This window comes from Malaya genurostris, chromosome 3, assembly GCF_030247185.1.
Source record: "Malaya genurostris strain Urasoe2022 chromosome 3, Malgen_1.1, whole genome shotgun sequence".
Taxonomy (NCBI): Eukaryota; Metazoa; Arthropoda; class Insecta; order Diptera; family Culicidae; genus Malaya; species Malaya genurostris.
Genome location: NC_080572.1, coordinates 167,866,586 through 167,881,896, shown reverse-complemented (window position 1 = coordinate 167,881,896; position 15,311 = coordinate 167,866,586). Strand labels below are relative to the sequence as shown.

The 15,311-nt window shown below is 36.3% G+C and overlaps 1 protein-coding gene across 1 annotated transcript in view; it reads left to right on the top strand.

The window, feature by feature from the left end:
• Positions 1–5,632: 5,632 nt before the first annotated feature.
• Positions 5,633–15,311, top strand: part of LOC131434095 (TBC1 domain family member 31) — a 34,277-nt gene continuing 24,598 nt past the window's right edge. The window contains exons 1-2 of the mRNA XM_058600741.1: positions 5,633–5,875; positions 10,598–10,626. Of these exons, the coding sequence (XP_058456724.1) occupies positions 5,633–5,875; positions 10,598–10,626 (272 nt within the window). The remainder of the gene's footprint in view (positions 5,876–10,597; positions 10,627–15,311) is intronic.

Here is a 15,311-nt window from a genome sequence, read left to right as displayed (position 1 = left end):
TGCCATCGTTTTTCCGTTGTGCACTGAGAGTTGCCGGTATCCAGGGCTGGGGGGCAGCTTGTGCTGCAGTGATTCTCTGCTGGATGGAAGCAGGTGTAACTGGGGGAGCCATTGTGATGTTCTGCTGTGTCTCGGCTATCTTCGGGTCGAGGATCGAAATGCTTGGTTGGAGTCCCGCGGGTTCGGGCGAGGATTGTGTATGTGTGTCCGCTGGCTGCTGCCGCGGTGGTTTTTTCATCGGTGCTGTCTTCTTCGGTTGGGCCGACATTTTCGTGACGTTCGCCTATGAGAGATCCGCAGTGCACTAGTAGTTTCTTGTTTTGCACACACGGGATGCCAATGTGTACAAATTCGTGGCAATGTAAGCAAGTGTGCCGCTGCCCCTTGTAACCTACCGCTGTATCTTCCCCCTGGATGGTTACGAGTGAGGGGATATTCTTTTTCACCACCATCCGAGTGATACGCACACCAGTCTTTACTCCTTCGAAAACACCGTAACGATTATCCCAATAGAGGTCACGAACTTTTAGCACCTCGCCGTAGTCAGCGAGAAAAGACGCGATTTGAGTGTTAGTGACGTCTTCGGGAAGATCGAATATTTGTACATCAACCGCCCCGTCCTCCATCGTTATTCGTAACTTGTAGGACTTCCCGTCGACGTTGAACTCGTGCTTGTTGTCGTGTTGCTCAACAATCTTCTCGGCTAGCTCGAGGTTACTGACCTTCACGAAGGTGCACCCAAGCCGTCTACTTGGCTGCAGCTTTCGCGGGTTAAACCAAGCTCCTTTCCGACGAATTTATGGATCACTTCGTGCGAAAAGTGTTTCGGAAAACTCGAATAATCGATCCGAAACGTGTTTTCACGCATCCCGGCGTTTACTTCGCGGATTTCGCGAGCACTGTACTTGAATTTGAACTATCTGATTGGCAAATAAACGTAGTGAATAGATTGTGCGACTCCTGAGAAAACATCGACGGTTTGGCTCGGAAGTTGAACGCTAACTGTAATTACTTATTATAAATAGCAAATACTTTTGCTATGATTATTATAGTTATGTGTTTTCAAACCTACTGGTTGATGAATCTCGATGATCAGTCTTAGAACTACGGTAATTTTAACCGTTTCTAACTAGGTGATTTGAAGATGAATTTATATTACTTCTCGATGAACATTTAATTAGGTCCTAAACAGTGTTGGAATTATCATTCTCAAACAATCAAAAAGCAGCTATCATCCCCGATAACAATCGTCGGTGATTATCGTTTACAAAATCATCATCGATTTTCTGAGATTGATATTGGGGCAGCAATGAGTATAATCTTATTCCTATCAATATCACTACAGTCATATTCTTTAAATTCACACATGATTATAAGTGATCAGTCACACGATTATCAGCTATGCAGCGATTTTCACTAGCAAATGATGATATTCAGATATCGATAGTGCAATATGCAAAAGCAATGCAATGCAAATACAGCGAAAAAACCTGTTTTAATCCAACTAGTGGTGTAATGAAGCCTTTCTCATATATGATATTGTGGTATTCTATTCAAAATTTTTCTTTTCGATTTTTGAAAGAAACTAAGGGATTGTTTGTGCATTAACTAGTATAACATACAGAATGAAACTGTGCTTTGCTCGCGTAGGTCATCCTTAAGAAACGAAGTGGGTTCACTATTATATGTACCGGAACCCGAGAACTGGTATAATCGAAGTCGGTTTGTACGACCAACTAACATGACGTACAAACTCTACTAGTTTCTATTCAAATTTTGAAGGTTTTATACAATTTTGTTGTCGTACTCTGAACGACGATTTAAATTTTTGTTGTATCTGAGAATATTCAGCAATTTTTAGTAGATCATAAGTCCTTTTATTTAACTCTAAGATTAGGAATAACGGTTTTGAGTCCAGCTTACAACATTTTTTACACGGAAAGACCGAAATTAGCATTTTGGCGAAAAAATTAGTTGATTTTCTGATTTTAGTTAGTTATTTTTTGAGACAACTAAAAAAATCTTACTTTTGCTAATTTAGATTGTTTAATTCTAATTCTCTTAATAATAATAATAAAATATTTGTTGAAATGGCTATTTTCTTAGTTGAATTCACCAATTAAACGTGCTGTCATTTCTTAGCTAAGGCACGCTTCATATCCATTCAACTAATTTTTTAGTTGAATTAGAGAAATAAAACGTTGTTTTCAACCAACATAAATGGTTGAATTGGTTTCTGCAATTAGCAGCTATATGGCGCTCGTTAACACCGTAATGACTACTAGCCACTAGATGGCACACTACTACCGAAAAATATTTCAGTCGCGGTAGTCTTTTCTATATTGGCAGGTATAAATACGATGTTGTATTGGAGAAAAAGACATAAGCGAAACATAAACTTCTTTTTGAAAATTTTACTTCTAAATCGCTGTTTTTTTCATTCGACTTCGCGAAATCGACTCTCTCATTGAAAACTTTGAGCACTCGGAAAACAAAAACCGAATACAAGTAGTACACCGGACGTGTACAATTAGAGTGCAACATTCGAAACTCACTTCACTGTTTCGCGTAAAAACATTATTACCCACAATCGCTTTAACTGCGCACAAATTCTGAATAAATACACTTTCCACTAACAGTTTACGTCATTTTTACATATCGGTTTAGAAAATTATATAGGGATATATCGTAACACATGCGAAAAACATCTAAACAATTTGCGAGCAGTTTCAACAAGACTGTCCCTTTTAGCTTTTTAATGGATTGTTTTGCTTTGACACTGCTGTCCTTCAGTAATGACGGTGATAGATAAATAGAATCAAAGTTTCTGATTTTAATAACGAAATTAGTTGTCAATGAGAATTTCGTATTGGATTGAAATATTGCTGGTTTGTGTCCAGAATATTCGCCAACTAAACACTTTCTCTAAAAATAAGAGTTTTTTTCAGCACAGTAAATTCTAAATTTTAACTAATTTTATAGTTATTTTGGAAATTTTGTTGTTAAAATCAACTAATTCAAAAACAGTAATACGAATTAGGCGCAGAGCTAATTTCGGTCGTTCCGTGGGTTTTTGTTTCGCCAGTTTAAGTGACGGTGTACAATATTTAACACACTTTATCCTATAACTTCTGAACCGGAAGTCGGATCCAGATGAAATTCAGGAATTCCGTATGGAACCGTGAGACCTTTCATTTGAATCTAAGTTTGTGGAAATCGGTCAAACCATCGCTGAGAAAAGTGAGTGAGATCCATTTCGAAATATATGACCACTATTCCCGGTGCTTCCGGAACCGGAGACCGGGAACCGTATTGAATATCACCATTTTCAGTGCAAACCACTGCATGGCTGATAATAGCGAGAATGATTTTGAATGATTATCATTTTATTATCATGTGTGAGTTTATGGAACATCATTATAGTAATATTGAACGGCGGATGGGGGTGGGAGTCAATTTATACTTCGTATTGACAAAGTCGGACCATACCGAGATCGATCGATCGATCGTTCGCTTATAAAAGTAAAAAGATGAAAATTATTATGTTATCTGGATCGATCTCGGAGTGGACAGGACTAATACTGCTTGAAATTGACAATAGGTCATTAGGTGGTTTCGAGCATTCTTATGCCTGGAATTGATCACCAATTTGAATTATCTTGATCGAGTTGGGATTAATGTTAATATATCATATTCGTCCTGAACTTGGTGAATTTGATTCAAAAAGGAGGACTATTGTTATCAGAAATAGGAGCAAATTGATATCTTATGAACCGTTTAGGAGCTTTCAAACATTTCCGATCCGGTTCGATATCGGTAATGTTTACAAATTGCAATGACGGCGAAACTGATTGATCAGGTGTAAATACAAACTCAAATCGGGAAAGGTGTAATATAACATATTATCCCATCCTAGCATGATCCATTCTAAGTACAGTTTACATTCAATCCCAAACCAAATACGACATTTCCACGTATTTGGATATCCCGGTCATACACCTTACAGAAACGCGCGTTCGCATTTACCTCGACCTAAGTCCACCGCGCAGGCAGCTAGCAATATATTTCGTGATTGCTTGCCCTGCATAAAGCGGAGGTCGATAACCAAATCTATGACATCACAGCTGGGCCACAGCTGTGAACGTTTTTACCAGTCCTTCTCCATTAGCATGACATTCTCTCCCTCTCTATAGTTTTTCCGATTTCTCCCGCTCCAGGTACGTCCGGTAGGAAACGATAAGTTACGGTAAGAATAATTGTACGGCTAGAGATAAGTAGAAATGAAAATACACATTCATTATTGAAAAACCAGTCAACCACTTTGGTTATTAATCCGAAAGCACTACATGGCGAACCGTTGACAAGTGTCACGGGCCAGCAACGAAAATCAGTTAGTGAAAATACTTTAGTGATTGTGAAGAAAGTATTAGCTTGCTAAAATGAAATTATAGCATCGAACGAGATGGCAAAGAATACCATCCATTTGTGAAAAACTGTATACAGAAAAGACAGTGAAATTTAAGGAACATTACCATAAGGCCAGCTAAAAGAGAAAATAACCTAGTGCTACTGCAATGTGCAACACCCTAGACATTGAATTGTATAATATAAGCGGCTAGTGATTAATAAACGTGTCCATAATGGGAAGTAGTAAATCTAAACAAACACATCAAAGTGGAGATGCGCAGGTGAATGTTCTAAATGAGCTGTCGATGCACACAGAGTTTCACGAGTCAAACGAACTCAAGTTAACACTAATACTGGCAATGGTTACCATTCAACTGTTTTTCTCAGCTCATATGCTGATGAGGAGAGTAATGAGGCAACAAGCCATAAAAGCGGCACGATCCATTGCCAACATAGACCGTGTGTAACTGTGTGTGGCTGTTAAAAAAAACAAAAAAACTCTACCCATCAGGGAACAGTGGTCCTACGGGACAAAATACAAAAAAAAAATCTTACCCAATGAGGGAACAGTGGTCCTACGGGACGAAATCAATAAAGAAAAATTTTCCAGCCTTCAGAGCATCTTTCCAACTATTGAAGAAGGAAACGTGACAACAAAATTGAAAACTTGTATGTAACAGGGGAACTCCTTTCACACTCTTCGATGGCACACGAGATGAAATAAAGTCATAGGATATGAGCATGAGCAATGTGGGTTGTAATGTCGAAACAAGACGGACAAGAAAATGTGTAAAATTTAACACAATGTGAATGATTAAGGTTTAATCATAGACCATTTTTGGTGGCAAAAAGGAAGAAATGAAACGCATAACTTACTCTACTATTATTATCATCCGTAATTGTATTCATTATTCAGAGAAAACAGCTGAAATACGATGCAGATTTCGATCATTGATTTGCTGAACAAAACCGTTTTCTTTGTCGGACAGTATAAACAAAAGCATAATATGAGATAAACAAGCAAAGCACTAGGATAGGATAATACAATGATAATAAAACACCAGAAAGAATAACAGCGAAATCATAAAGAAAAAAACAATGTGTGTGATTTACTACTAATTTAACAATAAGGGAAAGAAGTGAAAAATTAAAGAGTTTTATGTCTCTTTATTTTTTATAAATTATTGTAAGTAGTCTAGGTATAGAATCAAACAAAATGAAGACAATGACCGACGCAATATTTGACGTGAAGCAGGCGACTGCCATCGTACCCATGTACGATGGCTCTGCAGACTCATTATCATCGTTTACAGACGCCGTAAGTTTACTGGCTGAATTGACACCAGCAAACCAACTAGCAACGGCATTAAAATTCGTTAAAACTAGACTAACCGGTAAAGCGCGGCTAGGACTAGGAAACTGCGATACGCTACAAGCGTTAGCAGACGACGTCGAAAGACGCTGTAAAGTAAGTGAGTCCCCGGACTCCATAGTAGCTAAATTGAATCAGGTGAAAAGCACTAAACCAGTGAATTATGCGAAGAAATTGAAAACCTTACATTACGGCTAAAATGTACCTATCTAGCTCAGGGAGTCCCAGAGCAGACGGCTAATTCGTTAGCAACCAAAAGCGGACTGAACTCTCTTATTAAAGGAGTAACGTCCCACGAAATAAAAATCATACTAAAAGCGGGCAATTTTGCTGACATTAATGCAGCAACCCAAAAGGTAAGAGAGAACACTACAGAAACGAGCAACGCTGCTCAAATTTTTACCACACGACACACTAGTCGCGGGCGTGGAAGACCAAATACGTCTGGTGGACAATACTCACATCGCAATGGGCACCCCGGACATTACAATAACTATAATAATAGCAGAACTATTTCCAGAGGACACCAAAACTACCGCAACACATACCGAAACAATTTTAATTCAAACAGACAAAACTGGCATAATTACAATAACAGAGGTTACAGTCGCGGAGCTTATAATAATCGAAACCCTCGAATGCTCCTCGTACAACCAGAACAACCGAATAATCAACATGCAGCCCCGAATGCACAACCTAACGGTAATATTACTGTTATTCCGAATAATTCTAACAATGCTCAAACACCACCACAAAATTTTTTAGGAAGATTTATTCAATGAACATCTGTGCATCAAATTTTGTAAAAATTTATGTACAAATGGCTAATTCATTGTGCAACTTTTTATTAGATTCCGGAGCGGACATTTCCGTCATAAAAATCAACAAAGTAAATAATAACCACCCACTAGACGCTAATAATAAAATAAAAATTACGGGCATAACAAACATTTCAACCGAAACCTTGGCAACAACCACAACAGAATTAAATTTTGGCAATGGACTTGTTACCAACCACACTTTTCACATAGTAGATAACAACTTTCCAATTCTAACTGATGGCATTTTAGGAAGAGATTTCCTGTCTTCTCATAAGTGCATCATTGATTACGAATGTTGGATGCTAAATTTCAAAATTTATAATAATATTATTTCATTACCAATTGAAGATACAATTTACCAAAAATATATTATACCACCAAGGTGTGAAGTAATAAGACAACTTCACAATCTCAAAATTAACAAAGATATGATAATAGTTTCACAGGAATTGACCCCTGGTGTGTTCTGTGGAAGTACTATCATATCACCAGAAAACACTTTTATTAAAATTTTGAACACCACAGACTCAACCGTTAATTTAAGCACCAATAATCTCAACCTAAAACTAGAACCTTTAGAAAATTATAAACACTTGAAAACAAATTTAGGCGATAACAACAAAGAGCAACGTACAAATGAAATTTTAAAAAGCATAGAAAAGTCGGATGTACCATTCTACGCAGCAAACGATTTCAAAAAACTTATAAACAATTACAACGACATTTTCTGTCTACAAAATGAGCCACTTACTACCAACAATTTTTATACCCAGGATATAGAACTGACTGATAACGTACCAGTCTATATCCCTAACTATAAAATGATTCATTCGCAGAAAAACGAAATCGATGGGCAGGTATATAAAATGCTAAACGAAAAGATTATCGAGCCTTCCATATCTTCTTATAATAATCCCATCCTACTAGTACCAAAGAAAGGTGAGGATAACTCAAAAAAATGGCGTTTAGTTGTTGACTTCAGACAGCTAAATAAAAAACTTCTCGCGGATAAATTTCCGCTACCAAGAATTGATACTATTCTAGATCAACTTGGCAGAGCAAAATTTTTTAGCACACTGGATCTGATGTCCGGATTTCATCAGATACCATACACTGCATTCTCGACCCAGACAGGTCATTTTCAATTTACAAGATTGCCATTTGGACTAAATGTCAGCCCGAATAGCTTTCAAAGGATGATGACAATCGCTATGGCTGGTCTGACACCAGAAATGGCTTTCGTCTACATTGATGATATCATTGTAACAGGATGCTCAATTAAACATCATTTATCGAATTTAATAAAGGTATTTGAACGACTTAGAAAATATAACTTAAAATTGAATGCAAGTAAATGCAAATTTTTTAGAAGTGAAGTAATATACTTGGGACATAAAATAACCGATAAAGGCATTTTGCCAGACGATTCAAAATTTGAAGCAATAAAAAATTACCCAGTATCAACAAATAGTGACGAAGTGCGACGATTCGTAGCATTTTGCAACTACTATCGTAAATTTGTTCCGAATTTTTCGATCATAGCTCATCCATTACACCAGTTACTGAAAAAGAACCATCAATTCATTTGGTCACCACAATGTCAAAACGCATTCTATACTCTAAAACAATATTTAATGTCTCCAATTATACTGCAATTCCCAGACTTCACGAAAACTTTTATTTTAACCACTGATGCTTCAGACATTGGTTGTGGAGCAGTTTTATCTCAAAACATAGATGGAGATGAACTTCCAATTGCATTCGCCAGTAAAATTTTTACCCCAGGCGAAAAAAATAAAGCCGTAATTCTAAAGGAGTTAACAGCTATTCATTGGGCTATTAACTACTTCAAATCATACTTGTACGGTACAAAATTTATAGTAAAAACGGATCATAGACCACTAGTATACCTTTTCGGCATGAAAGACCCAACGTCGAAGCTGACTAGAATGCGACTAGATCTAAGTGAATTCGATTTTGAAATACAGTATATTAAGGGTAAGGATAACGTGGGAGCGGACGCGTTGTCACGTGTTGTCGTTACCTCTGATGAACTTAAACAAAAGTCGATTCTAATAGTGAATACGCGATCAATGACACGAAGTCAAAGATCCAAACCGATTGGAAAAAATGAGGAGTGTGAAACCAAGCCTGATCAACTTGCGATGTACACCACCGAAAACCAATCAGAAACAAAAAAATTAGCCAAAATCAGCACAATAATCGAAAAAAATTGCATAACATTTTCAATTTATATTAAAGCAAAGGAAATAAGAAACAATAAACTAAATAAAGGCATACTGAAGTATGAATATAAAATTAATAATGAAAGTCAAATTAGCTTTGCTCTTTCGGACATTGAAGAAGATATGAAAAAACTTCAAATAAATAAAATTGCGCTGTCTCAAGAAGACGAAATATTTAAACTAATTCCCATGGAAGTACTCAAACAAGTGAGTAATAAAACATTAAAAGCCATGCAAATTATAATTTTCAAACCAGCAATTTTCATTAGTGATCTTTGCAAGGTAAATGAAATATTGAAAAGGCACCATGAAACGCCAACAGGTGGACATATAGGACAGCATAGACTATACCTCAAACTAAGAGAAATTTATGTCTGGAGAAAAATGAAACAGTCAATTTCACAATTCATCAAGGCCTGTGAATTGTGCAAATTGAATAAAATAACTAAAAATACTAAAGAGAACACACTAATTACAGCTACACCATCAAAACCGTTCGAAATAGTGGCAATCGATACAATCGGACCACTACCAAAGACAAACAAAAATAACCGGTACGCATTAACAATGCAATGCGAACTAACGAAATACGTAGTTTATGCACCAATACCTACTAAAGAAGCTAACATAATAGCAAAAACTTTGGTGGAAATATTTTATACTAATATATGGTAAATTTTTAGAATTAAAAACAGATCAAGGTACAGAGTACAAAAACGAAGTACTAGATCAAATCTGTAAATATTTAAACATCAAACAAACTTTCTCAACAGCCTATCATCCGCAGACAATTGGCTCATTGGAGAGGAATCACAGATGTCTAAACGAATATCTGCGATCCTTTGTCAACCAGCACCAATCTGACTGGGATGAATGGTTACAATTTTATGCTTTTACTTATAATTCTACACCACATACAGATCATGGCTATACACCGTATGAACTAGTGTTTGGCGTAAAACCGAAACTCCCACAGGAGATATACAGCAAAAACAAAATAGATCCAATTTATAATTTTGAGCAGTACAGTAAAGAAATGAGATATAAAATGCAATTATCCCACGAAACAGCAAAGCAAAGATTATTAGCAAAAAAGGAATTTAGACAGGATATCCTCAACAAAAATATAAATCCATTATCAATAAACAAAAATGACACAGTATACCTCAAAAATGAAAACAGGCGTAAGTTAGATTCCTTTTATTCTGGACCTTATAGAGTTAAAAACATTTTGGAGCCAAATTGTGAAATAGAACATACAATCTCAAAACAATCATATTTAGTACACAAAAATAGACTAATTAAACAATAAACATTGTATACTTAGGCAGTAACTAATCATCATTATAACAAAATGACGTACTTGGAGGAAAGTTTTAGATGAATTCCACTTCGTTACATTCATCTCCCGAAGGGTGAAGGTGTAATATAACATATTATCCCATCCTAGCATGATCCATTCTAAGTACAGTTTACATTCAATCCCAAACCAAATACGACATTTCCACGTATTTGGATATCCCGGTCATACACCTTACAGAAATGCGCGTTCGCATTTACCTCGACCTAAGTCCACCGCGCAGGCAGCTAGCAATATATTTCGTGATTGCTTGCCCTGCATAAAGCGGAGGTCGATAACCAAATCTATGACATCACAGCTGGGCCACAGCTGTGAACGTTTTTACCAGTCCTTCTCCATTAGCATGACATTCTCTCCCTCTCTATAGTTTTTCCGATTTCTCCCGCTCCAGGTACGTCCGGTAGGAAACGATAAGTTACGGTAAGAATAATTGTACGGCTAGAGATAAGTAGAAATGAAAATACACATTCATTATTGAAAAACCAGTCAACCACTTTGGTTATTAATCCGAAAGCACTACAAAGGTTTGAATGTACTTAGATTTCTCCAACTTGGGCACAGATGTCACCTTCTAACTAAGAGTGTGAGATGTGTGTTTCTGGAAGAGAACGGTTCACGTGGACCATTTCATACAATCACACCTAGTATTTCTTTATGAAATACATGTAGTTCTTGTTTCCTGGATGCGTGCTCAACACTAGAAGGCCCAAAACTTAGTATAGACCTAAATTGCTCAAAAGCAGTCAAAATGATTGGAAGAGTCGCTAGTCAATAATAGAAACTGTGACAGAATAAATAAAAGCTAGTGCAGTGTGCCTTAGTGCATATATCGTTAAATGAAGAATTAAAAAAAGATAACAGAATTTTAAGCAACCCTTCCATTATAGTGTTAAATGCGCATCCTTACATTATATAATTTAACAAGCTCACTTTATTTTATTTTCTTGACGAAAAACGAGCCTGTTGAAATAAAGGATTATCATCGAAGATTTAAGACCAAGAAAAAGACCCTAGAATGTACTCAAGAAAATGAAGAAAAATAGGTAAATTATGTAATTACCTAACTTTTGGTAAGTAAAATGCACTACGATTTTATTTTATTATTATTATTGTAATTATTATTATTATTAATCTTATTATTATTCCTTTATTCTTGATAATCTATTAGCTTGTGAAATTAACAGGTTTCTCCGGTATAGTAAAAATCAATGCAATGGGGCAAAAGGAAACGTAACGTAACATCGACAAAGATAAAAACAACCAGAATAGATTAGATTGGATAGTGTTAGTAGACCAAACATATCTACATTGATTTAGGAACTTTAAAGTAATAATCGTTTGTACAGCTTGAGACATAAAAGACTATATAGGAAAGCAGGGCCAAGACCGAAGCGGATACAATGCGAAACTTTGCAAAGTTTCATCGACGAGGACATTTAAGACACAGAAGCAGTTGATAGGATGACAAATACCAATACGATACAGACCCACGACTCAATGATTGACTGGTTACAGGGTGAAGCATACACTTCCTGCCCAAGTGACAAATTCTCTGGCGAACTTGCAATAGAAGATATTCGTATCTTTCGTTGCAAATTGATAGCCGTAAAGGAATCTGTCGCTTGGGTTACATGCTGAAGGATTTCCTCCTTCGTTACTAGTGTTCATTTGGGCACTATAGCCTAGTTCGTCCGGTATCGAAAGTGCAGATCGTTGTACCCACCCCCCTCTGCCAGAGTAGCCCATAAAGGAAAAAAAAAGATTAAAGATGTTTGATATTACCTTAAAAATTGTTATTTTCCATCATATTCAAGGTTGTCCCAACCAAAATTCAGCTTGTTGGATGATACACATTTTAAATCAGTTCAATTGAAAATATCCCTTTGAATCAACCAACCTGAAGAATAAGTCAGAAGAAAATAATTTTTCAGTTGCTGTCATCGCTTCTTTTCGGCTGTGCTTAATTTTCGTTCCACCTTCGTTTGCATTGCTATTGAAGTGATTATATACTGTGTAAAGTGTGAATGGAACTATGCAAGGTGTTTTTCTCAATCATGGAATTCTTTTAGAAGGCGGATACCGGATTGCATTGAGCTACAATATGTTGAGATAAAAAAAATGTAATTTGAGCCGTTCTCGAGCATGAAAAAGTACAATGAGGTTATGGCACCTTTCACCCCGTAATGCTTATTGAGTCAGGACAATTTCGATCGAGTTCCGAATAGTTTATTTAAGCTTTTCAGCTATTTCTGTTGAATCGGACGGGACTTAAGTCAGTCATACGATACATTTGAGTCGCCGAAAGGATCGAATTTGGCTTATCATCAAGAGAAGACCTAGATCAGACACCATGAGGATGAATGGCCAGGTGTAGTACGGAAATGGACCTATCAACTAGTCTGTTAAGAATGTATGAAATATCGAAGCTTGAGAAACGATTAATTATTTCCGACTCTCCGCAAATCAGACGATTATCAATTAACAAAAATTGGTTTTGACGTCCCGAGTTCCCGCAAAAATAGTCCATGCTATTGTCGCTGCAGCAGCTAACCTGCAATTCGCTGGAAAGTTCAGCGCAGCGACGATTCCGAGCGACGTCAGTTGAACTGTCATTTGCTATTCACCAACTGATAGAACCATGTTACATCATGTGTATTTTGTTGTCTTGATTATAAACCACGTGTTTTAAATGAATAAATTTTCTTGCCTCCGCTAACGGAGCACGTAACAAAGGAGTATCACTTTCTGTATGCACTTTATGTTGATAATGTATGTTTAGGAACCAATGGGTTTGAGGCTGAATGTTACAAGGTAGTGAAATTTCGAAAAATTATGAATGATTAATGTATTGCATGGCAGTCTACATAGCATTGGTGTACAATGAACTTCGCTGGAGGGATATAATCAGGCGAGAGAGACGTCGCTTCTGATTTTTTTCTGCAAGCGCAATATTTGACAAACGGAAGGATTTCATCGTAAAACGGGACCCAGTTTTGGTAGCGGATGTAACTGTTAAATCGGGAAAAGTTATTCGAAAACTATCTAAAGCTAAGGTAAACGTTTCTGTACACAATCGATAATTTTCTACTAATTTCTTGAATAATTGTTTTTCCAGACAGTCAGCCTTTCGTTATAAAATAATCGTTATCACAATCGTAAGCGATTATGTGGAAATAATGGAAATAATGATGTCATAAGAATTTTTAGAGGTAGTAGTTTATAACCATGAAAGCCTAATAGTATGTTCACATTAGTGCTGATATCAAGTGATATACGGATATACTTGATATCCGATGATATCATGTGCGATATCACTTGATATCTCATACAATTTTATGTCAACGCGTATCACCATTTTGGCATGATATCCGGGATTTTATGTACGATATCATGTCGAGTTGTCAAAAATCGCAACTAGCAACACGGATAATGGCATTGAACGCACTCATTTATGAACGTCATTTTGAGCGTGACAATAAACAATTATTATAATACCAAATTTTTCAACGAAGACTGGGGTTCGGAAACCATTAATTGCAAGACTTCAATTATTGATTGAATTGTAGGAGAGAAAAGCAATATTAGTGATCTTACTCCTAATGGGAACATTCAATATGACAATTTGATTGTCAAACGATATCATTTCGATCATATGTGAACACTCCCACGTGATATGCATATCATCTCGGTATATCAAGTGATATCAGCGCTAATATGAACATGGTATAAGGTATTGTAGATTGGATGTGACGAGGAATGTTAAGTCAAATACGTTACGAGCACATATACTTTTTGGAACTCAGAGGTTACTAAGAAGTTATTTATAGAAAGGTTTTTTGAGTCAAACGGAATCCAACATAAACCGACCCGATTTTACGAGTATACCGTAAAAATTATGATTATTGTGAGATTTGAGATAGGACACCGGTCGTGCGCAATCTGAACATGTACGGAGTATTGTTCTATCGGGTTGTCGTCAAAGTTATGTTTCACTACGATCTGATTATTTTGATTGGCAGGACAATTTCTTGAGTTTTTTTTGCGGCCTTGCCTTCACGAAACAATTCCGAGCAACGCCGGGTAATTCAGCTAGTACTATATAAAAGAGGGACATTTTTTAGTGCATGTCGTGATACCATCGATATTTTCAAAATAACGGAAATATGACGTGAAATAAGCGTTGTGCAAGACCAGCACTAGTATTTGACATTGAATACATTGTTATAGATTTACATAAGTTAGAAGGGATCACATATTTACGACCATGGAATTACAAAACTTAAAGCAATGTATTTTTTTTGTGGGAAAAAACCTGTTTTAATCCACCTAGTGGTGTAATGATGCCTTTCTCATATTACTCATTACATCATAAATATAATCGTGAAATTCGCAAAAACAACTGTTTATTGAATAGAAATAGGATAATTTATTCGGACCTAATCTCACAAACTCTATAAAACCTGTTTACCCTATAGTTCCGGAACCGAAAGTAGTATTCACAACAAATTAAGGAATTCCGTATGAAACTGTAAGACTTTTCTTTTGAACCTATAAGTTTGTGAAAATCGATTAGGCCATATCCAAGAAAAGTAAGTGAGATCCTTTTTGCAATTGTTGATTACTATTTCCAATTCTTCCGTAACCGGACTCAGATAAACGGAATAGCCGAAGTTGGTTCGTTTACGACCAACAAATATGACCTACAAATTGGAACAGTTTTGAACGTAGTCAAACCTATACTTACTATCTCATGCTCTATTTCGATTAAACCAATTACACGAAATCTAACAAATGAAACGAACCTGCGTTTCTGTTACTTCCGCATATGTAAGTCAAGCTAAACAGCATAAAACATGTAATACGATTATTATTTTTATTATTATTATTATTATTATTATTATTATTATTATTATTATAATTATTGACATCACTACACAACGTGTACGAAATAGAACAAAGCACGCCTTGTTCGTTTTGTTCTTTCGGTGTTTTACATATTGTCACTCTATATGGTGATTTGAAAACTTTGACGCTCATCGCCATGCAACTGCGGAACCGGAAGTTGGATCCGGATGAAATTTCACAGTAGGTTTAAAGACAGTATG